The 18,415-nt window shown below is 46.2% G+C and overlaps 1 protein-coding gene across 1 annotated transcript in view; it reads left to right on the top strand.

Moving 5' to 3' along the window:
• fat4 (FAT atypical cadherin 4) overlaps positions 1-18,066 on the top strand; it is a 104,527-nt gene extending 86,461 nt beyond the window's left edge. The window contains exons 9-17 of the mRNA XM_020509301.2: positions 7-4,353; positions 5,840-5,944; positions 6,225-6,532; positions 8,750-8,835; positions 9,508-9,687; positions 10,034-10,158; positions 10,303-10,520; positions 12,930-13,191; positions 14,934-18,066. Coding sequence (XP_020364890.1) covers positions 7-4,353; positions 5,840-5,944; positions 6,225-6,532; positions 8,750-8,835; positions 9,508-9,687; positions 10,034-10,158; positions 10,303-10,520; positions 12,930-13,191; positions 14,934-16,840 — 7,538 coding nt within the window. The 3' untranslated portion in view covers positions 16,841-18,066. The remainder of the gene's footprint in view (positions 1-6; positions 4,354-5,839; positions 5,945-6,224; positions 6,533-8,749; positions 8,836-9,507; positions 9,688-10,033; positions 10,159-10,302; positions 10,521-12,929; positions 13,192-14,933) is intronic.
• The last annotated feature ends 349 nt before the right edge of the window (positions 18,067-18,415 follow it).

The following is an 18,415-nucleotide window of genomic DNA, read 5'->3' as shown; positions in this document are numbered from 1 at the left end:
TTTCAGGCAACCTGGTATTCGCTGTGACGGTGACAGATGAGGACGCTGGACTCAATGCTCAGCTCCACTACTCTCTAACTGGCCGCAACTCCGAGAAGTTCAAGATTGACCCCGTAAGAGGAGCCATAACAGCCAATGAGAGGTTGACAGGCAGCTCGGAGGTTACCCTCACTGTCCGAGTGAAAGACGGAGGAACCAATCCCAAAACAGACTCGACCACTGTGACCGTCCGGTTTGTGACTGGGGGAGACTTCCCTGTCATCAAGCTGAAGGATACTACTTTCACATTCCCAGAGAGCCAACCCACAAACACAATCGTTACCATTGTGACCGGGGCCTCTACACGTGGTGGGGCCCTATCATACTACATCGCCAGTGGAAACCTGGATAATGCCTTTCACATTGACCAGTTGACTGGAGAGCTGTCAATCAAACATTCACTGGACTTTGAACACATTCAGAAATATGTGCTCTGGGTTGAGGCCAGGGACCAAGGATTCCCCCCCCATTCCTCCTATGAGAAAGTGGAGATCACAGTGCTGGACGTAAATGACAACCACCCTGTATTTGACAGGGAACCATTCCATGCAGATATACTGGAGAACCTGTCCCCTCAGCGGGTGCTCATTGTGTCTGCTGTGGATCAGGACAGTGGCCCTAACGGTCAGCTGGAATATGCCATTATCGACGGCAACAAGGAGAACAGCTTCAGCATCAACCGGGCCACTGGTGAAATCCGAACGACCAGGCCTCTTGACAGGGAAAAACTAGCTCAATATGCCCTCAAAGTGAAGGCCACCGACCGTGGCAATTCTCCCAAAAGCACAGCTGTGAAAGTCCTGATCAATGTATTAGATGTGAATGATAACGCTCCCAGGTTCTCTAAGATCTTTAGTGCCACAGTGCCCGAAAACGCCCCAGTGGGTTACACTGTCACCAGGGTTACAACCACAGACGAGGACACAGGTGCTAATGCCATAAGCAAATATTCAATCACAGACCAAAGTCTACCGTTCACTATCAATCCAAGTACTGGAGACATAACTATCAGTAGCCGACTCAATAGGGAAGACACTGGCCATTACATTGCCAAAGTTTCTGCCCATGACTCTGGCTGGACAGTTAGCACGGATGTCACAATATTTGTAACGGATGTAAATGATAATGCCCCCCGATTCAGTCGGCCATCTTACTACCTGGACTACCCTGAGCTTACAGAGGTGGGGTCACTCGTTACTCAGGTGTCTGCGACTGACCCCGACGAAGGTGTCAATGGCAAAATATTCTATTTCATCAGGTCCCAGTCAGAATATTTCAGGATCAATTCAAGCTCGGGAGAAATCTTTATCAAGCAGCATTTAAAATATCAAAACTCAACTGGCAGCAACATAAACATAAATCGGCACAGTTTCATCATTACTGCTTCAGACCGTGCGACCAAGCCATTGATGAGTGAAACTACAGTCATTGTAAACATAGTAGATAGTAATGACAATCCACCCAAGTTTGAATCCTCTAGCTACTTTACCCCTGTCACGAAAAGCGTCAAAGTTGGCACCAAACTTATCAGGGTCATAGCTCTTGACCTTAAAGATTTTGGCCTCAACTCTGAGGTGGATTATATAATATCAGGAGGCAATAGCACTAGCAAGTTCAAGCTGGATAAACAGAGTGGATGGGTCGCAGTCGCCTCCTCACTCACCTCAGATATGAACAAGGTGTTCCTCATGGATGTTACAGCCAGAGACAAAGGGAACCCCCCTCTGAGTGCTAGAACCACTGTGAAAGTGGCAGTCACTGAGGAGAACCACCACACACCAGAGTTCTCCCAAAGCCAAGTCACAGCTACCATACCTGAGAGCCTTGCCGTGGGGACAGCCATCAGGACGCTCTCTGCCAGGGACAAGGACAAAGAGATGAACGGGCGTATCACATACAACATCACCACAGGTAATGACAAGGGCCTGTTTACCGTGAACAGTAAAACAGGAGTCCTATCTCTGGCCAATCATCTGGACTTTGAGGAAAAGCAAAAGCATGAACTCAGAGTGACAGCCAACGACGGGGGATGGATTGCAAAGACCAGCTACGTCATGGTCACAATCCATGTGACCGATGTGAACGACAACCCACCTATATTTGAACCTGATGAGTATTTCCCTGTGGTACAGGAGAACGTTCCCAGTGGCACAATGGTGGTGAAAATGAATGCCACAGACAGAGATTCAGGGCCCAATGCTGTCATGGCTTACGTGATTCAGTCGTCAGACAGCGACCTCTTTGTAATTGATCCAAACACAGGCGTAATCACCACCCAGGGTTTCCTGGATTACGAGGCTAAGCAGGTCTACCACTTAACAGTGAAGGCCTTCAATGTTCCAGACGAGGAGCGCTGTAGTTTTGCCAATGTCAACATTCAGCTCAAGGGAGCCAATGAATACGTTCCCCGCTTTGTCTCGAAGCAGTATTACTTTGAAATCTCTGAAGCAGCTCCAACAGGCACAGTGGTGGGAGAGGTGTTCGCCAGTGACCGTGACCAAGGGGATGACGGAGTGGTTTACTACCTAATTTTCGGGAAGAGCAGAAGAAAGGGCTTCGGCATCAACAGGAAAACAGGACAGATCCACGTCACAGGCCCCCTCGATCGTGAGAAAGAGGAAAAGATCTCACTCAAAGTCCTGGCGAAGAATGCGGGAAGCATCCGTGGGGCTGATATTGACGAGGTCTTTGTGAATATCACAATCCTGGATGCCAATGATCCTCCTGTTTTCAGCCAGGAACTGTATAATGTTCAGATCAGTGAGGGTCTATCCCCTGGCGGTCTGGTCACCTTCGTTAGTGCCCAAGACTCTGACTCTGTCCCAAGCTGGAGCAGATTCTCCTACTCCATAGCCTCAGATTTAGAGAAAAATGTCTTCACTATCAACCCCCAGACTGGCCAAGTGTCTGTAGCAGCTGAGCTGGACAGGGAAACCACTCCTGTGTTCAGCCTGACTCTGCTAGCTGTGGACTCTGGCTCACCCTCCGCAACTGGAAGTGCCACCCTGGTTGTGAATCTGGAGGACATTAATGATAACGGTCCTACTCTGAAGACGGTGAGTGCAGAAGTCATGGAAAACCAGCGAGCTGGGACAGATGTCGCAACTCTTACTTCAACCGACCCAGACCTGTCACCCAATCAAGGTCCATTCTCATACAGTCTGCTCATCTCGGGCTCAGCCAGTAATTACTTCAGCCTCAGCCCCACTGGAGTGCTGACCACCAATCGAGAGATTGACAGGGAGCAGATCAGCGACTTTTACCTCTCTGTGGTGATTAAGGACTCCGGTGTCCCTCAGATGTCCTCAACTGGAACAGTCCACGTAAAAGTAAACGATCAGAATGATAACCCATCAGAGCCACGCTCCGTGGAGATCTTCATCCACTATTTCGGAAACATGTTCCCCGGAGGATCCCTTGGGGTTGTGAAGCCCCAAGACCCAGACATCCAGGACAGCTTCCACTGCTCCTTGACCCCTCCTTCATCCAGTCTTTTTACCATCCCAACAGGCACCTGTGACCTCAACTCAAAGGCCCGCTCAACAGACGGAACATTCGAATTAGCTGTCCGAAGTAGTGATGGTGTCCACGGCTCTGTCAGTAGTAACGTCCGGGTCTTCTTCGTGGGGTTCACCAATGCCACTGTGGACAATAGTATCCTGATTCGCCTCCGTACCCAGGGGGTTACCACCTTCCTCACCAATCACTACCTAAGCTTTGTCCGTATCGCAAACTCACAGCTGGCAGGGCTTGGCACTGGAGTACAGCTGTATGGCGCCTTTGAACTCAACAACCAAACATTCCTGATGGCTGCCATAAAGCGAAGCCACGGACAGTATGTCAACCCCAGTGGAGTTGCCACCTTCTTTCAGAGCATTAAAGATGTTCTGCACAGGCAGAGTGGTGTACAGATAGACTCAGTGGATCACGACCCCTGCACACGTAACCCATGCCAAAATGGGGGCAGCTGCAAGAGGCGCCTTAGCGTGGGGCCAGATATGAAGACAGAGGATAGTGTCCCGGTGATCCTTGTCTCCAACCACCCCCATCAGCCCTACGCCTGCAGTTGCAGACCAGGGTACGCAGGGGCGCTGTGTGAGATGGATATAGATGAGTGCCTGCCGTCTCCGTGCCATAACGGCGGGACCTGCCACAACCTGGTGGGAGGATTCTCCTGCACCTGCCCAGAGGGATTCACAGGCATGGCCTGCGAGAGGGACGTCAACGAATGCCTCTCCAACCCCTGCAAGAACGGAGCGCTGTGCCAGAATTACCCCGGTGGATTCAACTGCCTCTGCAAATCTGGCTTTGCAGGTACCGTACACCGCCTTAGGAGCCATTTAGATTTTATGAGCAACACAACCACAGATGTTCAGCTAGGCTCAAGTATACACACACTGCACATGACTCACACTTTTTTGTCCAAGTACAATATTTGCCTCCAAACAAATGCAAGAGGTGTTGTAACCCTAGCATACAGGCTTGACTGCCAAAAACCCAAAACTGTTTGGTTTTACGATTACAAGTTGGGGGGTATCAGCTTTGATGCATATCAGCATGACATGTTTACTTTAATAAAAAGGATGATGCGAAATTGACCCCAGTAAGGGCCTTACTGTGGACTGTACACAGTTCACTAGTCTCATATAGTCTCATATTCCTCTGCATGCCTTTCTTTCTACAGTACTTAAGCATATTTTTTATATTTAGGTCTCTGCTCATCTTTCTTTTGTTCAAACATTGAGAGGTTTAGGATGTATTAAAGATTGATCCTTCCAGATCCTTAAAGATACATTTTTTTTGAGTGAACTATAGATAATTAGCCACTCTATTTTTGTGTAAATCACTCCCTCCCTACTTGAATTTGATGGTGTGATAAATACAATAATATTACTCTTAATGAAGGGAGTGCACATGGAGAAGCATAAATGAGAACAGTAGTTTGAATCATGTCTGTTTGATCAGCTGCTGGCTGTAGTGGCTGATAGACATTTCCAATGATCACCAGCAGACATGTTGCCTCAGCACCAGTCATTACTGTCTTTTTTTATTATGACCGTAACAAAAGACCACACACCTTGTCGTTTCATCGAGACAAATGGCCCTCCTGAAGAACTGCACCTTTTGACTTACAGACGTTTGCATGCCCTCCCGTTGAACTCCACACTTCCCATTTTCCATGCCTGGTTGTGGTGAAATAATTTTTCTAATGGTACAGGAGTCTTAAAAATGCTTAGAAATACATAAAGCTGCAGGGCATTGTCAGCGTCGGCCCTTGCATACCTTGTTCTGTCTGTTATTGTACTATCTTATGTTATTCATCACATTTTCATCATGTTTTAGTTCATTGGCTTCAGAGATCCAAAGAAGTCTACAGTTCTAACATCTCTATATATTTTTGTACTTTTTCACACATGCAAGTTTCAAAGAAACTCTTATAAGATTACAATAGCCTAGGATCAGGGTTTCCCAAACTCGGTCCTGGGGCCCTCCCTGGGTGCACGTCTTGGTTTTTGCCCTAGCCCTACACAGCTGATTTAAATAGCCAACCCCTCATCAAGCTTTGATTATTTGAATTAGCTTCGCTAGGGCAAAAACCAACACGTGTACCAAGCGGGGGGCACCAGGACTGAGTTTGGGAAACTATGGCGTAGACCCTCTGCGGTTTTAAGCATCAGTGACAGGGTGCCATAGGAAGAAAAACAACATGAACTGTGTTTTCCCCCACATCTTCCTGTGTTTGCCCCCCCCACGTCTTCCCACCTCGTTCATTTTAATTTGTGTTGTTTTGTGAACCCAGGAAAAACGTGTGATTCCATCATCAATCACTGTGAGTGTAACCCATGTTTTAATGGTGGCTCCTGCCAGAACAGAGTGGATGGGTATAACTGTCATTGTCCATTTGGTAAGTATTAACTTAGAGGAAACTGCTACGTGATTGAAAACTATCTCGATTGGCAAAATGACTGGGGATAGCATGACACTGTGGATAGCATGTCTCCATGTCACATTTATTCACATACTGTATGTTGTGTAACTGTTTCTCTCTTCTAAGAATGATACCCTTATGGTTAGCCTATGATAGCGGATGACAACAGATTCCCAGCTGTGTGCTGATTTTGTAGATGCAGTATGGTGAATTATTCATGACATCCCTGTTTCATTTTTTTCATTCCTCTCCTCAGGGGTCTTTGGAAAACACTGTGAACTCAACAGCTACGGCTTTGAGGAGCTGTCCTACATGGAGTTTCCGAGCCTGGATCCCAACAACAACTACATCTACATCAAGTTTGCCACACTAAAGAGCAACGCTCTCCTCATGTACAACCATGACAACCAGACCGGAGACAAGGCGGAATTCCTGGCTCTGGAAATCTTTGAGGGACGGATGCGCTTCTCGTTTAACTTGGGAAGCGGGACCTATAAACTAATCACCATGATAAAAGTTTCAGATGGACAGTTCCACACAGTCATCGCAAGGAGAGCTGGAATGGTGAGAGGCATTTTTGTTATATATGGCTTTATTACCAAGCTGATTTTATTTGTTTTGCACCATAAACAGTTGGAAAATATATTTGGTTTGAAGTCAATGGTTTTATGGACATATAATTGCACAAATGTAGAGTAGCATTCTAAAGCCCCCACATGTAGGCCTATATAGAAGTTTATGTTTCAATAGCAGTTATGACCTCCTGGGTTTTTATAGCTGAGAGCAGCGTCCAAATTTGGCCTCATATTCTTTTTTTTTTGCACCGTGAGATGATAATTAAACTGCCCACACACTGGTAGTTCTGCATATAGTTTTCATAGTTGTAATTATATTTGATTGCTTGTTGTGATTTACAATATGGCCTCCAAAATAGCCTCAGACTCTGAAATTCCTTCTATTTGCTCCAAATCGAGTTGTTTCTCTGCCAGTTGTTCAGTGGTTGGGCTAAAAAAATGACCAGCCTGTCCAAAGTTGTATAAGTCTCCTGCCGGACTTCAGATTTGTAATTTCCCATCATGCACAGGGATTTCATAGGAAACTGGCAAAATCATTCAATTGTCAGCTTTGAGAGAGTGACAGGATAGACAGGTGCTCAACGTATAGTGAGAAATGCGATGCGCTGCGAATATGTGTAGGTTGAGGAATTACGATGTTGAGATTCTTAACCGAGCTATAAGAACGAAAACAGAGTGTATTATCTATTTTTCTGCTCTGCTGACGAGTATTTTTTCTCCGATATGTCAGGGGGTGCTGCAGCACCCCTACTTCCCGCGGCTATGCCTGTGAAGGGCATTTTTCAGTTCCTCCACTTTTGGATTCTGAGCAGATGTGATAACCAGACACCAGTCATAGTCCTAGTAATGTAGGACACACCGAGAGAGTCAAGGACACTGTTGTTTATATTTAAATCATATTCTAGTTCACCCAACTGAAAGCTGCACCCCAGCAAGCATCATTTATATTGTTTATACTCTGTATTATAACAGCAATAGTTATGAGTATGACACTAAGAACACTAATGCAGCTTACATTTGTAATACAGTCATTTGCAATTTAACTGCAACATTTGTTGTAATGTTCTTCTCAAGGCTATTTTTGCCTTATTTCCTAATAAGGCAAAATTATTTCCTAGTGGTTTTAGGCCTCACATAAATAATTTACAACTAGTCGCACCCTTCAGCATCCACGTTCTGTTTTCATCCTCAACGAGTCTTGAACCTGACTTTCTCACGTAAATAATCATGGCGAATGGAAGACAATAGCAGAGAGGGTTGGTCGTTGGAAAAGGATGCTCTCCAGTGACACTTTTCCGCCCTCTTATGTTGTGACATCACTAATCTGCGGTGTTTACCCTGTAACCTGAAAGTTAAACAAACAGAAACAATGCTCCTGGTCTTTTGTCACATTTTATATCAATTTTCAGAGGGTGTTTCCTCCAGAAAACCCTTCGCCAGTCATGTGAGACATTTGACAGTGTGTGTAGGCTGTGGTTTGGCTGCAGGGGCTTTGATCTGAGAGAAAAGCATTAATAAAATGCCCATCTGGCGCCGAAGGGTAGCTCTTGCCCTTCAGCAACAGCGACAAAGCCCTGAGACAAATGAATCTTTTTTTCCATTGTTGTTTTTTTGCCTCGTAAATTGTACGTTTCTGTGTTAGCAATTAGCGCAGGAAGGGATGGTGGAGTCACGCTCTCTGGCATCTCTTGGATGATTTGTGTTCACGCTCCAAGCAGGCCGCTCCGTGTTTACCTAAGATCTTGGTGTATGTGGAGCATGTTGTCATGGTTTTTCAACACGTTCACACACTTTTCATTTCTCCTGCCACCTCGTTTTTTCACCTCAGTCAAGCTTCAGAGACCACAGAATTAAAGAGAAAGTAGAACAATTATTAGCCTTGGCTAACGGTGAAGGTCATATCTTAGGGAATTTTAGATTTCCATGTAGGTCTACTGCGTCTTCATAATGATGGTTTCAAATACAGTATGCTATCGAAAATAACATGAATTGTAACTTACAAAATCAGTCATGTAGTTGTTACTGTTGTCTGTCTGTCTTCCTGCAAACTGGAGTGCTCATCTGAGTAAGATATTACTGTCTGTGCTGGTACAACCATCAGGAAGGTGCAACGTGTGTGGTAATTTGTTTTGTGTTGTATGTGTGCTGTACATTCAAAGCAGAATAACATGTGCGTGACCGTGTCTCTGCTCCTCTCGTCATTCAGGCTGCGTCCCTGACAGTCGACCTGTGTGGGGACGATCAGGAGCCAGGCTACTGTGCTGTGAGCAACGTGGCTGTCCATACTGACTGGTAAGAACACATAACGTCACATAGAGCTTACCACACAGTCCATCCTGGCAATGTACACCCAGCTGTCAACTACATAGTGAAAGGCTCAATTCGGTAGAAGAGACTTTGGGTATAAATAAGGGAAGCATTTATTTCCAGATGCAAATAGCACTTTATTTCCATGATATACTGTAGTAAATAAATATAATTCCTTGAGAGAAAAAAAAACATAATGCCATTTGAAGCTGTTTACTGTCAGAGTAGCTCTTTCTGGCCACTTTCAATTTATACAAACTTCCTCATCGGTCACTATTGGTTCTCATTCTGGGAAGTTGAAAATATCAACAATACAACAATATCTCATGTCTCTGCTAATGGAACAGTCTGTGGACCCATCCATCATGTCGACTGTTCTCAATGAACCCTTGCATATCCACGTTGGCTTGTGTAAACCATAGTGTCTTTAAACACATACATGGACATCACATGTATCGTTTAGCATTGTGAGAGGCCCAGAGTGAAAAGCTGTCTGGATCCATAGGGGGAGAACTGTGTGTGAGACTGTCTGAGTGAGTGATCTGGCAGATGAGGAGGGTCTGCTGCAGTTTATTTGCAGAGGGCCTGGACCCCTGTAGGGCCGTGTTGTTGTGAGAGGCGCTGACCCCCAGTGGCTTCTCCTTCTCCTCCTCGCAGGATCCTGGACGTTGGGCCCAACCGTCTCTCGGTGGGAGGCGTCAGGTCAATAGAGCCCATCCTTCATCGCCGTGGCCAGGTCGCCACACACGACTTTGTGGGCTGCATCATGGAGTTCGCCGTCAACGGCCGCCCACTGGAGCCCAGTCAGGCCCTGGCATCCCATGGCATCCTTGACAGGTTTAGCTCTCTCCCTACCTCTTTCTTTCCTACATCCTTCCATCCTACTCAACCCCCTAACCCCCAAACTCTCCCAGCACGATATCTGGTCATTCTCTGTAGCTCTCAACCCTCAAGAACCGCTGAAAAGCCATCTTTGATATAAATAGCAGACGTACAGTTTTTTTGGAATAGTAGAATGGAGATTTTTTCTTTTGGTTTGTTGTGAATAGTGGCGAGGACAGATCTTTTAATATGCTAATTCCATGGGTCTTTTATGGTTTTTGTATTGGAGGAGTTGCATCTGCCGGGTCCTGTAGAGGACCCGCTGTCCACCATGGGGGCTGACTTGTCTGTCTGTCCGTAGATGTCCCAGACTGGAGGGAGCCTGCACAGCCAACACCTGCAGACATGGGGGCACCTGTATTGACTACTGGTCCTGGCAGCAGTGCAAATGCATGGAAGGCTTCACTGGCAAAAACTGTGAGAAATGTAAGAATCCCTTTGGAGGGGAATTTTGGCTGACTGTGCTTGCAGTCTGAGTCATACACTTCTTGTGAATTTGACCATCACTCAGATGCAGATTGTATCATTTCCTTTGATTTACCCTGACTTGTGCCTTTCATTCTTTCATAGACATCACGGCCGACACGGCTCTCTCGCTGGACGGGACTGGTCGGCTTGACTACGCCATGCGCCAGAGCCCCAAACGGGACGTCCTGCTACGCCAGAGCCTCATGGGCTTGCCCTCTGACCTCTCTGGTCCCAGCAGCCTTGAGGTCAAGTTCCGCACCCGCAGCAAGAGTGGCACCCTGCTCCATGTCCAGGAGAGCAGCAACTACACCACCATCAAGGTAAAGGAAGGCTCCACGGAGCGATGCCAGAGACATGCTAGAATGTGTCTGCTGTTCCCAAAGCATCCGGAGGCACAAGTGAGCGTACATACAGGCATGTTAGTATATTTGTCAATTTCTCCATTTGTTACTTGGTCGTCATCCTGAGATCCACACATAAACATGTCACTCATACACACAGTCCTCCCTTAGCTCCCCATCCCTGAGTCAAAGCTATAAGGGGACCTGTCTTCATCACCTCCTCTCATTACCCATATATATACGCTCCATACGCTCCTTCAATCTGCTGCTATAAACTTCAAGGCTCTGAGTGATTCGGGACAGCTGCCCAAGGGCCTTCCTTTCCTCCAGGACACAGAGGGTCTCTCTGGTTGTTTTCCAGTGCAGAGCAGCCCCCCAGAATCCCCCCTACCACTACTACTATACAGCCCAAAGAACAATATTGAATGTACTGCGTGACCCTAGAAAATGAGAATAATTTGTACAGGAGTATAAATCATGTAAAAGAGATAAGTTTAATTGGTTCTCCAGATCTCTTTTCCTGTGTTTTTTGGCTCACGGGATTTTTTACTTTTCCAGATTTTGTCGTGAACCTTTAAAATCAATTCCTCCTGAAATGTATGAGATGACCATACACAATGCCTGGCACACATTCATTTTGTAAGAGAAAGTCATATTGGTTCATTACTTTTAAAGAATGAACTCTATTGCGTATGGATATAGTTTATGCATAGTGAAAGTAAAAGTATTAACTGGTCCTGCATACATAACATAACACGATCAGAATAATAATATCAGTCCGGTTTACTGGAATTTGGCACATGCAACACTTTCCTCTGCACTGCAACGAGGGTTGCAAAGTGACTGGTCATTCACCAAAGTTACCCGGAATCTTCAGTGACTTTGGTAATTAACAGCAAATCAATGGAAATCTATCGCAATTTCGAATAACTTCAAATAAACATGTATATGTATTTATATATAGTGTTCATTTATTCTATGTCTGTCCATGTTGTTTCTAGTAGATAGACCATATGGTTGCAGAAGAAATAGCCTATTTAATGAAAAAATCATCAAGTCATGGTATTAATTTCAAAATATTGACTTGTTTCACAACTACCGCCAGTTTGATGTGAAAACATTGCAAATACATATTGACATAGTAAAATGAATAAAAGTTAGGAAAACTATTTTTATAAAGGACATTTCATGCTAAAACCCTTATTCCAATGGTATTCACTAAGTTGATGGTTTATATATCAAATCAAATCAAATGTATTTATATAGCCCTTCGTACATCAGCTGATATCTCAAAGTGCTGTACAGAAACCCAGCCTAAAACCCCAAACAGCAAGCAATGCAGGTGTAGAAGCACGGTGGCTAGGAAAAACTCCCTAGAAAGGCCAAAACCTAGGAAAAAAACCTAGAGAGGAACCAGGCTATGTGGGGTGGCCAGTCCTCTTCTGGCTGTGCCGGGTGGAGATTATAACAGAACATGGCCAAGATGTTCAAATGTTCATAAATGACCACCAATAATAATAAGGCAGAACAGTTGAAACTGGAGCAGCAGCACGGCCAGGTGGACTGGGGACAGCAAGGAGTCATCATGTCAGGTAGTCCTGAGGCATGGTCCTAGGGCTCAGGTCCTCCGAGAGAGAGAAAGAAAGAGAGAAAGAGAGAATTAGAAAGAGCACACTTAAATTCACACAGGACACCGAATAGGACAGGAGAAGTACTCCAGATATAACAAACTGACCCTAGAATAGGACAAAATGTATAGGATAATGTTTTACAGCTTTGTCATTCTATTTTGTATTATTTAATTATTTCATATATTTTACATGATAAGGCCACACAGAGGGACACAGATTATTGGGGACACCTGTGATAATCTGAAGTACCCAAAAGGGCCACTAGATGTCTTTTGATAGATTACGTAAAATCCTTGAAAGACACCACAATTCTGGTAGTTTACTGGTAAACTTCTAATGTTTCCAGTAATACACCCTGCCTTTGCAAACCTAACTGCAACAGTCATTATTGTAAAGGAACATGTGTTTTCAATCAACTCTCCTACCTGTTACAGTAACGATACTGTAAATAAAATTCCAAAACAAGAACAACTCTCCAACTGAAATGAAACATCAACAACATCCCAGAGTTGAGAATTATCAGAGCCTGAGCATATAATCATGTCATCATGCTTATCCATTTCTCCGAGCTTTCCTTCTCAACAAACATATACAATACAGTATGTCTGTCCGCCCGTCTGCGTCCGTCTGTCTGTCTGCGTCCATCTGTCTGCGTCCGTGTGTCTGTGTCCGCCCGTCTGTGTCCGTCCATCTGTCCACATGTGTATCTATCCATCCATCCATCCATCTAACTTCATCTCTGTCTCTTTCCCCCCAGTTAAAAAATGGCAATGTCCACTACATCTCTGATGCGGGCGTGGGAGGCAAGGTGGAGAGGACCCTGGGGGAGATGGTCCTATCAGATGGCCAGTGGCACGTCCTGCAGATTTTCAAAAACGGCTCTGCCACCTCCCTTCACGTGGACGGAACCCTCCTCAAGCTCATCCAGCACCCCACCCAGGACTTTGGGGGTCTTAATGTCCTGACCATGTCCCTCGGTGGTGTCCCCTCTGGCCCCACACAGCAGAAAATTGCATCAGGTGATTTGGTGAAATGTGAAGTTGCTGTTATTGTCATACACTGAGTGCACAAAACATTAGGAACACCTTCCGAAAATTTAGTTGGAACCCCCCCCCCCCCCCCCATTTGCCCTCAGAACAACCTCAATGCATCGGGGCATGGACTGTACAAGGTGTCGAAAGAGTTCCACAGGGATGCTGGCCCATGTTGACTCCAATGCGTTCCACAGTTGTGTCAAGTTGGCTGGATGTCTTGGGTGGTGGACCATTCTTGATACACACGGGAAACTGTTGAGTGTGAAAAACTCAGCAGCGTTGCAGTTCTTGACACACTCAAACTAGTGCGCCTGACACTTAATACCATACCCAGTTCAAAGGCACTTATATTTTTTGTCTTACAAGTTATCCCTCTGAATGGCACACATACACAATCCATGTCTCAATTGTCTCACGGCTTAAAAATCCTTCTTTAACCTGTCTCCTCCCCTTCATATACACTGATTGAAGTGGATTTAACAAGTGACATCAATAAGGATCATAGCCTTCACCTTGTCAGTCTGTCATGGAAAGACATGTTTTGTACACTCAGTGTAGTATGTGAATGGTAGATACCTTTTTCACTGAATAAAAGGTCTTCTGTTGACCATATTAGGTGGTGTTCCAGTCCTGCTGACTGGAGATAGTGTAAATTGTGTTTTTGACATTGGACACATATTTGACTGTGAAATATTAACAGTAGAAGAGAGTTAATGTTGCTCTCTTTGACGGATCATTTCTAGACAATAACTAATGTGAAACTAGTTTAATTAGGTGGGGGAGCCCCGCCTTTGATGCTTTCATGTTTTAATCTCTTTGCTCTGGAACCTCGGCTTTGGTTAGGCCTAAATCACGTATCAAATGTCCTCAACTCTGACTTGAAAATAGTTTGGATAGGGTGAACGGGAGGGCTTCCAGAGGGAGGGATACACCGCTGTAAATGTCTGACTTTTAGGGGAAAGAAAATGACTTAATACTATGGACTGGACTAATATGGTAAAAAATGAGCAATTTGAATGATTTGTTGGCCTCTTTCACACAGCAAGGTCCAGGATATATTTTAAAATAAACACGCTCTGAACACGCAGATCTATTGCAGGCTGCCTTGACTAGCACACTGATAATCTGGTCCCAGTTTCCACGCCTGCACCAAATAAGACCTGACCCTCGCTCAATATGCGTATCGAAGCTGCTGTGTGCATTCAACTAGTAAGATTATAATGAATAGGACAAAATAGTTTTAATTTATATTGTAATAAATTCAATAAACATGTTTACATCTGTGAGGGACATTGTGAGGCAATATGAAAGTAAAGGTTTGAATTGGTCACCAAAACATTTCTTCCACATGGATGTCTTGAAGCGATATGAGGTCTGAAGATAGATTGTCTGGCATCAACTTTCCATGTTTTAGTAAATAATCATATTGGTTTGTCTCAGTATTTACCCATTTGAGAATGTGATTTGTCGAGGTATTTTCCATGAGAAAATTTCATTGAGATTTTAATCGATGCTGAACCAATAGTCGACAAAATTCCCCCGGTTGTGATTATAGCTTTCAGTTCCTGTTAATTACAAGGAGGCAATCCAAGCCTCATTGCAAATTCTGAAAAGCGATCAAACTTGTGCCATTCGGAAATTAGGATCTTCCAGGCCACTGTGTTGTCTTAATAACCGTCCAGGACTACTTCCTGTTTACTGAACACCTCTTCCTATTCTTCCTGCAGGCTTTGACGGCTGCCTGGCCTATGTGAAGTACAATGGGGAGAATCTACCATTCAGTGGAGATCACAGCGCTGTTACCATCTCCAAGACCAGCTCAGCCGTTAAGATTGGCTGCAGAGGGCCCAACCTGTGTGAGAGCAGCCCTTGCTGGGATGGCCTGATGTGCGTCAACCAGTGGTACACCTACCAGTGCCTCCCGCCCGGCGAATGCGCCTCCAGCCCTTGCCAGAACCGAGGGAGCTGCGTCCCTGGCCCCCGCTCTAGTTACACCTGCGTCTGCTCTGAGTTCTACACTGGCAAGACCTGCGAGACCCTGGTGGCTTGCCTGGGGGTTCAATGCCCTCAGGGCACCCTCTGCAAGACGGCCAACAATGGCGGCTTCATCTGCAGCCCGAGCCCCACAGCCAAGGAGCTTACCTTGCCCATCTGGGCAGTGCCAGCCATTGTGGGAAGCTGTGCCACAGCCCTGGCCCTGGTGGTGCTCAGTCTGATCCTCTGCAACCACTGCAAGGGCCGCAACAAGACCAAAGTGCCAAAGGAGGAGAAGCAGCCTAAGGAGAAGAAGAAGAAGAAGAAAAAAAAAGGGAGTGAGAACGTGGCCTTTGACGACCCAGATAACATCCCTCCGTACGGTGATGAAATGACGGTGAGGAAGCAGCCTGAGGGGAACCCCAAGCCTGACATCATCGAGAGGGAAAACCCCTACCTGATATACGATGAGACAGACATTCCGCACAACAATGAGACCATCCCCAGCGCCCCCTGTGCCCCCTGCCAGATGCCTGAGGCAGACATGGAACACTATGACATAGACAACGCCAGCAGCATCGCCCCGTCCGACGCCGACATCATCCAGCATTACAAGCAGTTCCGCAGCCACACGCCCAAGTTCTCCATCCAGAGACACAGCCCTCTGGGCTTTGCCAGACAGTCTCCCCTGCCATTGGGGGCCACCAGCTACACCTACCAGCCCCAGTACAGCCAGGCCCTGAGGTCCACCCCTCTCAGCCACTCAGCCTGCCCCACGCCCAACCCCCTCTCCAGGCACAGCCCGGCCCCCTTCACCAAGCCCTCGTCCTTCTACCGCAACACCCCCACCAGAGAGCTTAACCTGGCCCGCAGGGATGGCAGCCCCCTGGACTTGCACCACAATGAGATGAGCCAGCAGGGAGCCATGTTCAACTACGGCAACCGGCTGGGCCGACGCAGCAAGAGCCCCCAGACGATGGGGGGCCACAGCTCCAGGCCAGGCAGCCGGCTCAAGCAGCCCATCGAGCAGATCCCCCTGGAGACGGGGCCCCCCGTGGGGCTGTCCATTGAGGAGGTGGAGCGGCTCAACACGCCGCGGCCCCGCAACCCCAGCATCTGCAGTGCCGACCACGGCCGCTCCTCGTCTGAAGAGGACTGCCGGAGGCCCCTGTCACGGGTGCGCAACCCAGCCGATGGCATCCCTGCCCCGGAGTCATCATCTGAGAGCGACTCCCACGACTCCTTCACCTGCTCAGAGATGGAGTACGACCGGGAGAAGCCCGTGGCCTACAGCTCCAGGGTGCCCAAGCTGTCGCAGGTCAACGAGTCAGACGCCGACGATGAGGACTATGGCGGGCGGCTCAAGCAGAGGCGCTACTCCAGCCGGCGGACCGAGGGCGGGCCCGCTGCACAGGCACCGATGACAGACCACTACACTTTGCCCCATAAACTGGGCCAGCAAGCCGGGGGCTTCAACTGGGACAACCTGTTGAACTGGGGCCCAGGCTTCGGCCATTACGTAGATGTGTTCAAGGACCTGGCCCTGCTGCCGGAGAACGCAGCCGCGAAAGAGATGAACATTGAGATGAACATTGAGATGAACAGTGGGGATGGGTCAGTGACCATTCTGAACGAAGGGGAGGCCGAGCAATATGTATGAGACTATTTATTACAATCCTGTACAGTATGGTATGTTCTCTAAAAGAGAAACTAAGACGCTGTAGATAAGAAGCAGAGCACATTGGGCTAGCTGTCTCCGTTAATTTCTTTGTGGAAATAAGACAACCTTCAATGCAGTAAAGCAGAAAATGACACCTGTAATATTACTTCTAATGGAATTAGCCCCTTGGAAGAGTATACCAGTCCTTTCCAGACCTCTAATTGTACAATCATCTCTGCGGTCTCATTATGCATTATACATTAACACTGACTGGTTGGAACAAAAAGACTGGGTCTGAATTAAATTTGATGACTGCAAAGCTAAATTTGATCTTCATCAAATGTAGCTGGTCTGTATTACCAATAATGCCGCTCTTTTGCGAAACGTCTGTCACATTCACCAGTGAAAGATAAGATGAGCGATAGCATTGAAACACTCGCAAGAGAATTTCCAAAGGCCATAGCAATAGAAACCCCAGCCTGTGTCTTTTTTGTCCCATTTCTAATTTTTAAAAGGAAGCATATGTGTATGATTCTACTACACCTCTAGGCATCCAGATACAGCCCTCGTGTAAAAATGAGCACACCACTTTGCTTGCACGGTAATCGAGGCCTGCCAGTGTTATGACCCAAGCACGATAACCGCTCTCTGGCTGTATGTGTTCTCTCAGATGACTGGCTAAGCACTCCAAGAGCTAGGATTAATCAAGTCCCTGCCTTACAGACATTTAAGGATGCTGAGGATACTATTGTTACTGTTGGCGGGGTTGGGAAGGGAAGGTTCTGTGATGAATAGTCTGGGTCACAATCCCCCGAGCCTGAGTGTTATTTGACCAGCCAAAAGGTTCGGCCGATGATAGCTGATCCATCCCGTCATGACGTGAACCCCACCCTAGTACGACTATGAACTTGTGTATATTTTTCTGTTTTCATGGGAAATCATGGATGTCATCGTTGTCAGTATTTTTGTGCATTCTTTTTAAATGTATGGTTTCTACTTTTTGTACTGTTTATTAACTTAAATGACTTAAGATGGGGTTTTATGGATATTTTCACATGCTGAAGTGTGTTTTTACTTTCAGGGAAAGTAAGATCGAAGACTTATCTTTTACATTTGTTACATATGTAACGTCAGTATTTTCCCACTTTTGATAAAACTATAACACACTTTACACTTTATACATGTAAAAAGCCAATAACAGAATAAAACATATTTATTTAAAGGTCTCTTTCAATACAAAGTGAGCATGTCATGTGGTAAGCAATCTCACTGCAATCCTGTGGGGGGGGGGGGGGGGGGGCACCTTTTGAGCTCAGATTGCAGCTCATTAATGTGGGTGGTATGGTATTTTATACTCTAAGGACTCTAAGACTGTTGTGAGTAGAGTTTAAATAAAGCATGTGCTGAATTGAACAAAACATTTTAAAAGGCCATTGAGGACCTAAATGAAACTGAGCCACAGTGCTGGCAGCCAAGCACAACATCCAGCGGACTCAGCGACGCAGGGCCCTCTATTGCTTTCAACAATTATTTACATCTGGCTTATTGAGTAGAACAATTTTTTGTAGCCTGGTG

This window comes from Oncorhynchus kisutch, linkage group LG19 (genome assembly GCF_002021735.2).
Source record: "Oncorhynchus kisutch isolate 150728-3 linkage group LG19, Okis_V2, whole genome shotgun sequence".
NCBI classification, from domain to species: Eukaryota; Metazoa; Chordata; class Actinopteri; order Salmoniformes; family Salmonidae; genus Oncorhynchus; species Oncorhynchus kisutch.
Note: the sequence above shows the minus strand (reverse complement) of the source record. Positions and strands in the feature narration are given on the sequence as shown.